This window comes from Triturus cristatus, chromosome 1_2, assembly GCF_964204655.1.
Source record: "Triturus cristatus chromosome 1_2, aTriCri1.1, whole genome shotgun sequence".
NCBI lineage: Eukaryota > Metazoa > Chordata > Amphibia > Caudata > Salamandridae > Triturus > Triturus cristatus.
Genome location: NC_140580.1, coordinates 736,594,276 through 736,609,220, shown reverse-complemented (window position 1 = coordinate 736,609,220; position 14,945 = coordinate 736,594,276). Strand labels below are relative to the sequence as shown.

The window sequence follows — 14,945 nt, the reverse complement described above, 5'->3', positions numbered from 1 at the left end:
AGTACTTTTGCCTGAAAAACATATTGTATCACTCTTTCGAAGAAATACGATCATATAACTCGCAAAGAAATGAGGATAGGAAATTAAAAGGACAGCTTCAGAAAGCAGAACTTGTTTTTTTTCAGGTTTGAGTAGTTCATTCAGTATTTCCTTTGCACGCTCGTCCCTCATTGTTTGAATTCTATTTTAAACTGCGACCTGAATTCAAATAAAAATAGAGCACTGCACCACGTTTATTATTCTACTACTTTTATTACGCACACCAAATTGTCACACAGACTATCACGCACGAGGCACTAAAGCATACCACAGTAACATAATGCAAGTATATGTATTCCATACTCTTTGCTACTACAAGTATTCGAAATGTGCACTGCACATTTCTACAAAAAGTGGGCATTGGAGAAACTATAAGGTAAAAAATACATGAAAACCTTGGAGGATAGATATAAAATCAATTCAAAAGATTGCAAGATCAGAAAAGTAGTTCTAGAGCTTCTTCATAAAATTAATGGGCTTCTTAATGCCAGAACTCCTTTTAGGATTTTATAAGATTACACAAACATGCTGGAAGGAGTATTGCTAACTCAATATTTAAAATCTGATTATCATGCTGCTTGGAGGGCTGGTTCTCTAGCCACTGACCTACTGGGACAGTGTTTCCAGTAGCAGAACTGCTTAATGCTTCGCTGTCGGACACTCACCAGTTTCCTCACCCTCAATGAGGTGGATATACGACGTTACATAGCGGTGTTTACACAGCGATACCTTTACAACGCAGGCATTACAACGCAAGTCGTTGCAATGACTTGTGCTGGAGGGCGCTGGATTTAAGAATAGTATGATTTACTATTCCAACTCCAGCCTACGTTACAATATGGAAGGTGTTGGAATAGTAAATCATACTATTCCTTACCTTAGAGCGCCATCCAGCGCAAGTCATTGTAATGACTTCCGTTGGAATACCCGTGTTGTAAAGGTATGGAGGTGTAAACACCGTGATGTAACCGATGTTTCCCCAATGAGGCTGGGGAACTGAGTGTCCAGGAGGTGGGCAGCAATTTTTAACGTTAGGGCTGTTAACACCTGAGTATAAATGAAGCCCCACGTGTTTTATAGGCAGTTTGGAAATGTCTACAGTGGGTGAGATTCCTAAACAGGCAAGGGCTTTATGGAATATTTTTTATTTAGAAAAAACAAACTGGGTATTTTTTTAAATGTTACAGAGGAAATAAGCTCTACCAACCCTTATGTTTAGGTGGGTCTGGATATACAAAATGTTTTGTAGAGTACTTAGGTGGCGAATGTATTCAATGACATAGATTGAGATATCTTTGGTGAGCTTTGCTGATGAGGAGCTGATTAATGGTTGTTTATGAGAATTAGCATAATCTGAAAGGTGTTTTAATACTGAAGGCTTCAACTATCTATGAACAGTTGTTTTTTGTGACAAAAATCACAGCATAGCTTCAAAAGAACTCAGCAATCTGGAGATAAGAGATCAGCAGAAATGTGTTGCTAGATTCTTGGGGCAGGTATGGTTCTGATGTTCAGATGAATTGGACCAGATTGTAAACTGAGATTGGTGTAACAAATTGTTTTATGTCGGTTATATGCAAAACTTGCTAAATTCGATCTAATGGATTCTAATGCCTGAGGATATGTGGGCAGGTTAGGCTAGTTGGCTTCATCTCTTCTTGTCATACCATATGCAATCTATAAGGGATGATCTCCAAGCCATGGCAAACTGTGTGGTTGTGAACTTCAGATTAACATCAAAATTATTATTTTAATGATGTTTTCTAATGCCAAGAATTTGCATTCTGACAAGATACTCTGGATGATAAAAGAGTTGATGGTTCTTAAGAGGCTCATTGTCTCTATTTGGAATGTAGGTCTTAATATACTATTCTTTGACAGCTTCTTGGGATAATCTAGTTGGTCGCCATAAAGAATATATAAATCTTGTTGTTAAATATTAAACTTCAAAAGTATTGGAGGTAATTTCTTAAGGCTCTGTTCACAAATCTGATTTGTGTCTAGTAGTCATTTTTTGTCCTAATTGCTTGTCTGTCCTATATTGTAATGATATCGTGCTCTACTTGAGCAATTCAATATTGATACTACACATAAAATAAATACTGACACCTATGAAAAAGCAGAAACAATTATCAGACAAAATGAAAGAAAGAAAGGGATTAGAAATTAGAGAAAGTGAGAAGGGGCAGAAGTGGACAGAGAGAAAGTGGGAGGAGGACAGAGAGAGAGAGAGTGAGAGAGACAGAGAGCAATCAGGCACAGCCCACGAGGTACAGATCACATGGGGCAAAAATGAACAGATGGAGGAGGAATAGATAAAGACCTGGATCACATATAAGTGACAATATCAATATTTATCCTAATGGAAAGAAAAAGTTACAACACATGGAAAAGAGACAACAATCTGACACAGTGTACATACATAAGATGTAGTGGCTAAGATACGACATTGGAGTATCTATACATTTGAAAAAGACAATGATCAGGCCTGTTAGAAACAGTGATCAGAGATGCAGAAAAGATGCAGTGAACAAGCATGTGTAAAAGAGGGAAAGGCTGTAGATACAACAAAGAAAGCATAAAGAGATAAACAAAGGTTATCCAGAAGGGAAGTGAAAAAACGGAGACACAGAAAAGAGACAAGGATCAGACAAGCAGAGGAGAAGGGGGCAAATAGCAGACAAAATGGAAAAATACAAAGATAAACACTATGCAAGAGAACAATCTGAGAAATGGGGAAAAGAAAACATCAGACACCAAGATAGTGAAAGATAAAACATAAAGAAAGAGCTATAGATATTTCAGAAATCCAAGATTTTATTTATTGAATTCCTTAAAAATAAAATACATTACAAATTACACTGTAAAGCTTTCTTTGTCTGCTGTGCTATGTAGCATTGTAAAGGACAGGCAACTGAAGTGGGAACATGGCGGCCAGCAGAGAGTGCTGGCCAGGAGTTCTCCTTTCTCTGTGGTGCTATGTAGTGTTGTAACGGGAATGTGCCACATAAGGAAATGAAACCACCTGCCTCTCTGGGATGGACTAAGCTCACGTGTCTTGGGGGTGCAGTTGCAGGGTGTTTAACTTGCTGCGACGAGCTTTCGGCAGAGGTCTAGAGGGGAACTGACCCTTGTGGACCGTAGTGATCTCGGGCTGTGTGCAGAGGCGATGTTGAGACTCCGTAAGCATCAGAGAGCCTCAGTGCAGATTTGTTTTCGGGGCATACCAGGCATCTTCAGCACTGGCTGGGTATCCCCAGCTCAGTTTCCTGCAAAAACTGTGTTTAGTGAGAAGAAGGAGGATAAGAGCCATATGACTCCAGCATGTGAGATCAGGAAAGGTAGCAAGAAGAAACCCTGGGAATCCTTTAAACTCCCCTTTCAAGACGCGAGAGAGAAAGAGGAAAGGTGAGTGCCAGAAGGATCTGGGGAACTGTAGGAGGCTGAATTGGGCGGAGAAAAAACTGATTTGCTTTGAGGAATAGAAACATATGTTTGGAGACAACAACTGGGGAGTTGACTCAGAAGCCAGTCGTGGTGTCTCCTCCCATCCAGGATGTTAGTGGAAAGGATGACCCTAAGTCCAGTTTCTGTTTGGCCCTGGGGTAAATGCAAATCTAAAGAATCTCTGGGTAGAGGGTCTAAATCAGCAGAGTGCATGAAGGTCACCCACCTCCCTAAGATCTTTCTTCAAGGTCCAGTCCCAAAAAAGCATGTGGCAAACAAAATGGTGGTGGCTCCATCAGCACAATGGAGGCGGAGAAGCAGGGAGCAGAGGGTAACAGGATGATCTTTGAAGAAAGTAATAGGTACCAGGTGCTAGCAGGAGAGGAGGTGGATTAACAAGTACAGCCCCATTGAGTACAGTTTCAAAGTTTCAGTCCTGAGATTCAAGACTCTAAAATCCAGCATGGTGTTGGGAGATTAATAGTTACCTTAACAGAAGAGATAAGAGGCAAATTCACAATATCGTAGAAGAATCAAGGAAGAATACAAGCAATTTGAACTGCCATTGAAGTCAAAATGAACACCTTAATGGAGAGAATGTATGTGATGGAGGCTTCATTAGAGGAGCTCCACAGAGAGGTTGAAGTCAATCATGGGGAAATTCAGAGCTTGAAAACAGGAGAGAAAGAACTCAGAGACAAAATAGAATCCTTGGAAAATAATGTGAGATGAAATAATGTCAGAGTATTGAACATCTCAAAAGGTTTAGAAGGACAAAATATTAAGTGTTTGATGACAAATGTATTGAAATATTTTATCCTTGCTGTAGACCCCATAGAGCTTGAGGCAGATATACAAAGGGTTCATTGCAACCCTTTCACAAAGAATTTATAGAGGAAGAACCCAAGGAAACTTATGAACAATTGTAAGACACATTCACTGAAATAGAGAACTGTATAGGAATCCTTTAAAGCTGGAAGCTACACAAAAGGAGAATGATCTTTCGGTATAAGGTCTGATATTTCTAGGGCCATGCAAGACAGACAGTGGGAGTTGGGGAGGTATATCCCAGAAGAACTTGCCCACTGCCCAAATGAGATTCCCCGCCGCTCTAAAATTCATGTGGAAAAATAAAATGCACAGCATAAGGGACCCGAACGAGGTAGAAAATTTAGTGGAGTAGATCAAAGCGCCAATGGAAAATAAGGGCTCAAAGGGAATGGAGAGAATACACAATATGGTTTCAGGGAGGGTTCCCCATGGTGGGCAATCGCGGTCTCAGACACAAAAAGAAGGTGGATTGATAAGTAATCACTGGGTGGGGCCGCATGTGGGAGGAAAAAAATAAAATAATATATAAAGGTCCTTTTTTGCAGGAGATAAGACTAAGGGATAAAGAAGTACGGCGCTTACATCAAGTAAAAACATATCTCCCTAGAATAAAATGTCAGTCTCAGTAGGATATACACCAGTGAAGTTCTTGACATGGAATGTAAATGGTGTTAGAGTAGATAATAGGATAAGAAGATTTCTAAACTATCTAAGGTAATCAGATAATTAATTATATTACAGGAAACCCACTTGGTACAGGATGAGTGGGTTGATCTTCTAAGGAAGCAAAAATGGGTTGAGGATTATGTGTGTACTTGCATTATGTGTGTAGCATTATGTGTGTTCTGATCATCTGTGAAGGCAGTTTTGGGTGAATGCTCAGTAAATCCAGAAGGCAGATGGCTGGTTGCTAAAGTCAAAATATATATTGCATGGTATGCCTTTGTAGGATACCATGGGCCAAACATTGATGATCCAGCATCCCTCTGAGCTTTGTTTTGTCAGTTGCTGGAGGTTATGGTCCCTATAGTAGTAGGAGGGGACTTTAATGTGTTAATGAACTCTGACCCAGATAAATCTACTCAAACAAACGCGACAAGATCCCCTAAGATGAGGAAGCATGTAAGGCTGATAATTAAAGATCTGGGGCTAATTGATGTTTGGAGAGAGAGTGCCTATAGAGATAAACGTTTTACTTCACATAAGAAAAAGTATGGGCATGCCTCCAGAATGGATTTTCTTCTAGTGGACATTAGGTTGGGCAAACAAATTAGAAGAGTGGAGTACTTGCCGGAACATCTCTCAGATCACTCTGCAGTGAGGCTAGAAATACTTCTTGACAAAACACCAGCTCCCTACCCCTAGGTGGTTCCTAAACAGAGCCTTATTGCTGAATCTGGCAGTGGCAGGAAAGCTGAGAAGAGACACAATAGAATTCTTTAAATTAAATAGTATCTTGGTCCCATAATACAATCCTGGACACATATAAAGCAGTCATTAGGAGCAGGATAATAAGCCAGGCAACAAAAAAAACATAAGGACACACAGAATAAATTAATGGACCTAAAAGCTAAGATTAAGAGCCTTCAGGAGGAGGCAGGCTTTCAACACAATGCTCCGGATCAGGTCGATGCACAGGATAAGGTAAACAATGCAAGAGCTGAGATATTTTGATTCTCTGGAAGGGAGGTTACGAAGTAAATTGGAGGCTAGCAAATTGGCTCATTGCAAATATGGGGAGGGATGTGGGAAGCTATTGGCATGGAAGATGAAGGTGGAGCACTCTAGAAACACTATCAAGGAAATTGAAGATAAAGAAACTGGCAAACAATGTACAGAAGATTTCGATATAGAACAGGCCTTTACTAGTTTCTTCCAAGAATTATATAAAAAGGATTTAGTAGTCTCCGAGGCCCAGATAGAGAAATGTCTTGGGAATGATGCTCTGCCAACTTTGAAAACTGAAGCAAAGCAGAGTTTAAATCAGAAGATCAGTATGAAGGAAATGCGGGGTGATAAAGTAGTTAAAAAGAGGGAAAGCGGCAGGTCCGTATGGTCTAGCAAATTAACTATATACTGTTCTAAGAAACAAGCTGATTCAGCCTTTAACTGATTTATTAAACAGTTTTCTTTGAGGGACATTTTTTGCCACAATCTTGGAATGAGGCTACAATCAGCATAATTCTGAATCCAAAAAAAGACCCTACGACTTGCGAATCATATAGGCTGATATAATTATTTAATAGTGATAATAAAATGTACACGCAGGTGTTAGCAAAGAGGTTGGAGAAGGTGATCGGGACCTTAGTGCTTGAAGATCAGAAGATGTTTATCAAGAGACGACAGCTTCACGAATTTACACACAACTTGGGGGCAAATTACTATGTTGGGTGGGACACCGTCTTGGAATGGGGACGACTGACTCGTGGTCGGTGGTTCCGTCCGACCCATTACAACGCGACCGAACACTGTTCGGTCGGAGTTCCATTGTTCCCTATGGGAGCTCGTGTTCCGCCCGCCAATCGGCTGTAACAACAGGCTCCCATGGGGAAAAGGGTGTGTGTGTAAAACCCTGCACCCTGTTGCAGGCACCCCATTGTGCCTGTCACACAGTGCAGGGTTTTACCGAGGGGGTCCCTTAGTTACCCCCTCGACCACCAACCGTAGACCGCAGAGGCATGGGGGCCCTCCTCATGGCCCTCAAAGTTGCTTTCCGACTGCCTTTTTGTGTCGGGCAGGCCGACTCGGAAAGGCTGTTGGGAATCAACATCGTACATGGTCGGTCAGAAACGCTGTCCATAGAGGAGCACAATGCGGTTCTGATCGACACTTCGAGAGCCAGTTGGAACCGATTCGGAATGACCGCGTGGTTTACTTTCTGACCATGAACATCGTAATCGGTCTGTCGGAATGTAAACCGACTGAGTCGATTGAAAGGGTTCCTACATGGTCGAGGAGATTTTGACTGTCGGAAGGAGGCTTTCCACCCGACATTATAATCGGCCGCTTAGTTGGTGTGATAGATATGATTATAGAAACGTGTTCCGCACTAACAATCCTGACCTTCAATAAAGTAAGCTGGCCTTTCCTAGACTATGTTATTTAACAATATAACCTGGCAGAGGAATTTGCAAGAGCAATTATGTCACTCTGTAAAAACCCCGACAGCCAGGATTGTAGCGAAAACGTAACCAAACAGATCAATATAGAGAGTAGGGCGCTACAAGGGTGCCCGCTGTCGCCGTTGCATTTCAATTCATACATCGAACCTTTAGCAAACAAAAACAGGGGCAATAAGGGCATCACGCATTTCAAATGTAATGGTTGGGTGCGAAAGTGTGCTTTATGCAGAGGACTCAATAGTATATACATGGGATTTAGGTGGGCCCTTCTCGATGATATTATGTACCTTGGAAGACTTTAGAAGGGTCTTCGCATATTTGGTCAATCAACAAAAGACTGACATAAGGGAATGGAACACCCACTGCAATCTACCATGGGTGAAAAATGAAAAAGAAACTTGGGGGTTCAGAAGGAACAGGATTTACATAAAATGATAGAATCTAGGAAACTATTGAGATCATAGAGCTGCCTCCCACTTTTGATTATAGGAAGGACCAATGTGATCAGGATGAAAATTTTCCCAAATTTTACTTTTATTTTGAATGTGATTCCGTTATTTCTCAAACCAGAATGGGTTACAAAGTTGCAGGGCGAGCTAAGCAGCTTTATATGGTCCTGCAAAGGGCTGCGTATTACTTGGAGGAAACTTAGTAGAAATGAAATGGAAGGAGGCATAACAGTTCCAGACTTTTGTATGCTGGGCTTTTCAGCTAAAGAATTTAAGAATTCAATTATCTGACGGTCTTGTTTTCCCTACTCTAATCCAAGCGTTTATGAAAAAGCTGCTGCAGGGAGGTGACTACTTTCTTTTTAAATTTGGACACCCAAAATATTTTAAAATGTTTAAGGTGAAGACTCTAGCTGCAGCCTGGAAGCTCTGGTTCCAGTTTAGATGGGAGTTGGGAATACCTTATTATAGCCAGTATGCACCAATATGAGGCTCACCTGGAACACCAGAATGTCTACAGGATGAGTTAGTAGGTCCTTTAATCAAAGCTGGCGTGAACAAGTGGGGACAGATCATCAAATTGTCTGGTCGCCTAGGAATATCTCTGTGGGTTAACGTATAATAGTCTATCTAAATTTAAGTACTACCAACTGGCAAGTTGGGCGCATGGACTGGGAAAAGACGGGGAAGGAAATAGGGAATAGGAAGAAAGACTGCACGGAAGTCCACCTCAGAGAAGAGAAGTATCCAAATGGTACCGAATGCTGGTGAAATGTAGGAAAAGAGCTTATGTCTTGCCAGATGAAACACTGAAAAGGGACCTGTCGTCGCTGGAGCTGAAATACTTATGGCAAGTATCGATGTCTACTTTGTGGATTTCAGAAAAATCTGCTCCCTTAAGAAATAAATCATATATTCACAGTGCACAGGGCATAACGGATGCCGAAGAAGCTATCATGACTACGAGGCTGGGAAAAGAAGGCTTGTAATGGTGAGGGCAGACAATATTCACATGTTTTGGCAGTGTTCAGCAATCCAGGATGTCTGGCAGGAAGTGGGTAAGTATGTATCAAAGAACAGAAGGGACCAGGGGTGCTTGTAGGTTCAGCATACATGCCCATAATACATCTCAAATATGTCAGAAGGTTATGCAGTTCTTTAAAAGAAGTAAGAGAGAGAATATGTGAAGTCGGTCAGATATGTAATTGAACGTACGGGGGTCCGCTCCTTTAGGAACTTGGGCACTCACGCACCCAGTTGGGTGCCATGCTTCATTATTGGGCTTGCTCCTCGTTGGGCCGGGGCTGCAATGCCCAAAGAGCTCCTGTAAAGGGGCTCTTTATTGGAGAGCTTTCATTCCAAAGCCATAATGTGAGGTGGGGGTGTAAGGCCGCGTAGTGTGGATGAGAGTTGTGAGGTGTAGGTGCGTCAAGATAGTGTTAAAATAGACTAGGTAGTTCTCTAAAACACGTTTTAATGGGTGAATCTACTTGTCTGGTTAAATACAGTAATGGCTAACCTTAGAGACAATGATCTCTTGTAGCTCTAATAAGTCATAGGTCAACATTTTTCTTGCATAGTTTGTAAAAAATGCATCAAGTGGTAATTCATCAGGCCTGGAGAAAATTCTATCATCTCCACAGTGGTTGGAATACAGGTTAGTATCAGGGATAATCCAATCACAAATAAACACTAAATGTGGTGGACCTTATAAAATGCAGACCTGTAATAAAAACATCAATACACATAGGTCATATTCTCTTTCTCACTCAGCATGCGACAGATTCATCAACATGCTGTGCACAGTATAGTGCAATTTGCGCAGTGAAAAAGGAAGAAGAAAATATGAGTGACAAGTGAGTGACACATCTAAGGGTAAATGCAGGCAGGTAGATTTCATGCACTTGCTGGAGGGAATTGGTACCACCCAAGTTGGGTGACTCTCAGGCCTCCTCAGGTGAAATCAGAGAGAACTCTCATTTAGTAAAATGACAGTAAAGAATTAAACATGACATAATTGTCCTGCAGTTTTAACATCAATGTATGACCTGTGAATAAATTCATTTATCAAGTACTCACTGCATCGTAGTGATGGTTGCGGCAAACAACCTACCCACTCTCTGCCACCTCGGGAGAGTGGGGAAGAAGTGATTCATAAGTGCTCATGCATGCTTCCTTTGCACGTGTTCATAATCACTGTGCCACTGCTAATGCTCTGAGAAGGTGCGAAAACGGAGCGCCATGTTGGACGTCCTTAAAGGTAGTCTACCATCAGAAGCACCCTTGTCTGCAGACCTCCAGGACCTCACCCTGGCTTCTGCGACACCATCCACGAATTCCTCGCCTTGCTGGTCATTGACTCCAGACACTACAGGCATATTTACAAGCCCCTATCGCCAGGGGAACATCATTTTTTATGACGTTCCTGGGGCAATAAACCCTTTGTCTTATTTACAAGGCGGCATTAAGCCACGTTAAGTAAGTAAATAAGGCCCCCTTTCACGCAACATTTTGAGTGAAAGGGCCTTGCAATGGGTGTTGTGGTGGGCGTTCCACCGCAACACCCACCGAGTTTGACGCTGCTCCCTATTTACAAGGGAGACGTAAATAGGAGGCAGTGTCAAAATTAAGACCAGAGAAAACATGGTATTATCCCTTATCGCTAATTTCTCCTAGTTTTTGCTGTTTCAATGTGTGCTGCATTTCGCAGCACACATAGAAACAGCAAATCGCCATGACTGATTGTGTATGTGCAGGAAGGTGTCCCTTCCTGCACATAAACAACCATTAAAAATATTACCATTTGCAACTTCTATGTGCGCTGGAATCTGGATTGTTTATGTGGTTAGTTAAGAAATCCTTTATTTTGGGGGAAGATTGTCCCTTATTGCCCACCTATAAATTAGGCCATAGATGTCCCAAAATTAAGATGTCCTTTTCATATTACATGTGCTGATTTAACCAATAAATAATTACCCATAAAAGGTACATATCCCTATATTCCATGTGCTTTGTAGAGACTGTATTTTCCAATTTTATTAAAAGATATGAAATAAGGAAACTGCTGTGCTAGTAAACAGTAACAGTTTTTCTATGAAAAAAGTCAGTACTTTGAACAGGCTAAATTAAATAAAAGGATTTGCAGCACATAAATACCTTGACTAGGCTACCTATAATGTTTGTCGGCACCAAGTTGTCATCTCAGACCTTACATTTTCTCTCTGGAAGGTGGATTATTCTCTTTGGACTGTCCACTTCGGAGTGTCCATGTTTCTCCTTGTGCACATGTAGAATGGAACGAGACCTGAGATAGGATTAGTGGTCATTTGAGAGCGTGTATTTAGACAGGCATAATGGTTGTGTAGAAAATGTACGAATGAATGAAAGTCTGGGGTTAGTTGAGGCTATTATGTGTTTCCAGATCAGATCTCCAAAAGCCCCACTCCACTAAGGTGACATTATGGTGGTCATGCAAAAGAGACTGAGCAGACACATCCTTTCATGCTCAGTCTTATTGAGGTCTTATTTCAGGAGTCAACTCTATGGTGAGCATACTCAGTGGTACTTGACAGATGACTTGTTCTGTGAGGTAGGGCTGCCTGAGCGGAAGGTGTAAATCATTTTTGGCTTTGTAGTCCCAAGTATGTTTTACGGATATACTATTCACTGATATGGGTCATTTACTAGTGCTGGGTTTCAAATTATAGGCCCTCATTTACAGAGAATTGATGTAGGGCAGCACCGCAAACCTTCTTGCTGTGCTGCCCTACACCAGCGTGAAAGGGCAGGAATGCACTGTATTTATGAAATAGGGTGCATTCCTTTTCCCCTGAGATAGTGCACAATTTGCTGCCTAGCGCCAATGCAAGCACCCTAGCACCAGGGTGCAAGAGTGTCTGGTTTGAATGCAAGATTGTTTTTGTGAAGTAAGGGTCACCTTTGAGCACAAAAACAATACCGAGAGGCGTTTTCCTCTTTCCATGTCTGTTGCAGAATGCAGGACACATGGAAAGAGGGAAAAAGGAGGAGAAATATAAAAATATTTCTCCTCGTTACAACTGCTCTGGGGAGGCCTAAGGTTTTAGAGCTGCCCCAGGTTTACTTGATTAAATAAATCTGGGGCGGCCTCAAAGTCGATGGGTGTTACACGAGAAAACCTACTGCAACACCCATGGAATGCCTCCCTGGCGCAGATTAGGGCAACAGCAGCGGCTTGTGCTGCTTTGTCTCACTCCGTATCTCTGAGGCCATGCAAAGCCACACAAAGTTACTTTGCGTGACTTCATAGATATGATTGAGAAGAGCTTTTGCCGCAGAAGTGTAAACAAAAGTGACGCGGCGCAAGCCTCTCATACGTTAGCCCCATATAATTTATTGTTCCAGAGACTGGTTGTTTGTGCTTCTGTTATGGTGGTCAATTTATGCTTCCTAACTCAGTTAACGGGGACCGCTCTTGCAGGTCGGGTGCCCAGTGACCTCAGGGAGGGTTGTGCAGCGCACATATAAATTGCTTGGGGAGTTTACATCACACAAGCCATTATCTTGATCAAGCTGGGTTGCAACAACATTAGCAAGGTAATACTTTGAACAGGCTAACTAATATGTCTATTAGCATGTTATAATCACGTACCTTTTCTGCAGGCTAATGAAGTTGGAAAATGTTTACACTAGAAATCATTGATCTTTTCGCACAATTCCGTATAAATTAGTTTGAGAATATCATCTAAATGCCATTCCTGAACAAGTTCTTTTTCTTTATGTACGATTTCTTTCCCTCTCTACATTTTGCATATTATTTCTTCTCCCTATCCTCACTATCATTTTCACGTTTGCATTATCCCTCTTCCATACATGTGTTCTCTTCCTCATCGCTCTTTAAATCTTTAACCCTGAATTGCTTTCTACTCTCTGCCATGTTCCGCCCCATAGCCCTCACTTCTCTCATCTATGTGATTTTCCTCTTCCAATTTCCTCTCATTCCTCTGTTAAGAATCTCTCCATATATATGTGTCCATTCCTCTCATCGCTTTCTCTCTGCCTACCTTATATCCATCTTTTTTCATAACATGAAAGTTTCTTTCCCACCCTATCTGTCCTTTCTCTTCCTGTCTGATTCCTCATCTTATCCCTTTGGTAACTCTGAGTCACTCAGGCCTCTTATGGTAGAACCATTTGCCTTCATTCACTCACACACTTACGTGGGATTTTTGCCACCAATCAGGATCCTACCCAATGGGTACTCCTTTCCGTTCACTGTCACTGGAGGGCACACCTCAAGATTGCCAAAGGAGTCCAGGCTGTTGATTTCTTTGGGGTTTTCTGGTTCTCTTGTCACATAGCCAAAATCTGGCCCCTTGAGAATGGTATAGGATAGATGTTTTTGTACAGAATTAGAAAAATCCTCTTAGATTCTAAGAGAAATAGAAGTATCTTAAAAACTGTTATCAAAGCACACATTTGTATTACATCCAACGAGGAGTCTTACAATGAGTCTGTGTACAGTCATCACCTCTGCAGGTCATGTCAGAGATTTAGAACACGCCATGATGGAGGCAAGAAGAGGTCTGTTTGGAACGTCACAAGGTCTTTTGTAAAGTTGGGAGGTGCAGAGGTTTCTGCTGAGGTTTAATAGCCTCTTACAAGATAAAAACTGTTTAATTTGAATGTCCAGTCTGTTTTAGGCCGTCATGGTCTCATGGAAAGATGAAGGGCCTAATTTAGAGTTTTGCGGATTAAATACTCTATCACAAACATGATGGATATCTTGTCTGCAATATTACAAGCGCATTATATAATTTGCCACTTGTTACATTTGTACTGAGTATCAGATCTGCCAAACACTAAATCAGGCCTGATGTCTATTGTGAGACTGAGAAGGAACTGGGGATCTTGAGGCCATAGAGAGGCCTGCACAAATATTGTGTGAGGGCAATGAGGTATATATGGAGGATGAAGAGATCTTTTATAATGATGCCAAGGGAGGGACTGGGTCCACAGTGAAGGGTGAAATGGTTTTGGATCGGAGTGAAAGTTTTGAATGTAACAAGACAAGTTCCCTAGTTGTGTTGAGATGATCACTTTTAGATGATGATGCAGTCTTTTGTGGGTGGAAGGAGATCTTGTGAGGCAGAGGAGGTGTTCTCTTTATGGTTTCTTGTGAGGGTGACAAAGATTGTGTTGGGATTTAGCAGTCCTTTGTGAGAAAAAAGGAACTCAATGTGGAAGGTGAGTTTACATTTCAAGAAAGACACATTTTGAAGAATTCGCCTTACCAAGATATTTTTGAATGGAAAGTATTGCAGGGGCCCATTCCTGGGTGAATCGAAGACCACTGGAAAGGATTTCTGAGGAGCCTCTACATAACCAAATTCCATTTCATCCTAGTGAAAATAGCAAAAGAAAAGTACTGAGAATTAGATCTGGACAATTAGGGCATAACGTCCCTGAATATAGCTATAGGAGTAAAGAAATAATAGAAGTTAGTATTTTGATGAAGCGTCAGTTGGAACCTACTGCATTTATGCTTTTTGAGTTTGGGAACAAAATGGAAATCTAGCTGCCCCTGGAATTTGTAAGAGTCCCAAGAGGTTGAGGGAATAAAATTAGAAATTCAGGGAGATATCAAAAAGAAACAAATTGGACTTTAGTAAATGGATTGGGAGATGTTATATTTTAAACACAATGGAATCTATAGATGTCTTTCACTTACCGGCTTATATTTTCAGAACACGTTTTTTTGACTGTTTTGGACTTTAGAGCACTAATGGCATAACTAACTATCTTAGCTTAGAAACTATGGAAACATTTACTTGTGTAGCCTGAATGTATTTAACATGCCACACTTTCATAAATTATTAGGTCATCGCCAAGTGAGATGGAACAATAAAACCCTCACCCACCCTGGTTACCCTTTCGTGGCATGCTTTATCATCAGGTCCATCCCGTTCCGCTGCAGATCGAGGCGTGCTACGACCTATGACCTACGTGGGAGCACTTGTTGTTATATACAATGATAAAGAAGTTGTTCTAAAAAGGAGGGGAGTGGGGTTGTTGGTTA

The 14,945-nt window shown here is 41.4% G+C and overlaps 1 protein-coding gene across 1 annotated transcript in view; it reads right to left on the bottom strand.

Annotated features, from left to right (window-relative positions):
• Window positions 1–14,945, bottom strand: part of LOC146867923 (protein-arginine deiminase type-3-like) — an 84,810-nt gene that overhangs the window by 26,524 nt on the left and 43,341 nt on the right. Inside the window, exons 10-11 of the mRNA XM_085608650.1 lie at window positions 14,161–14,268; window positions 13,087–13,241 (exon numbers count right to left, since the gene is read on the bottom strand). Of these exons, the coding sequence (XP_085464776.1) occupies window positions 13,087–13,241; window positions 14,161–14,268 (263 nt within the window). The remainder of the gene's footprint in view (window positions 1–13,086; window positions 13,242–14,160; window positions 14,269–14,945) is intronic.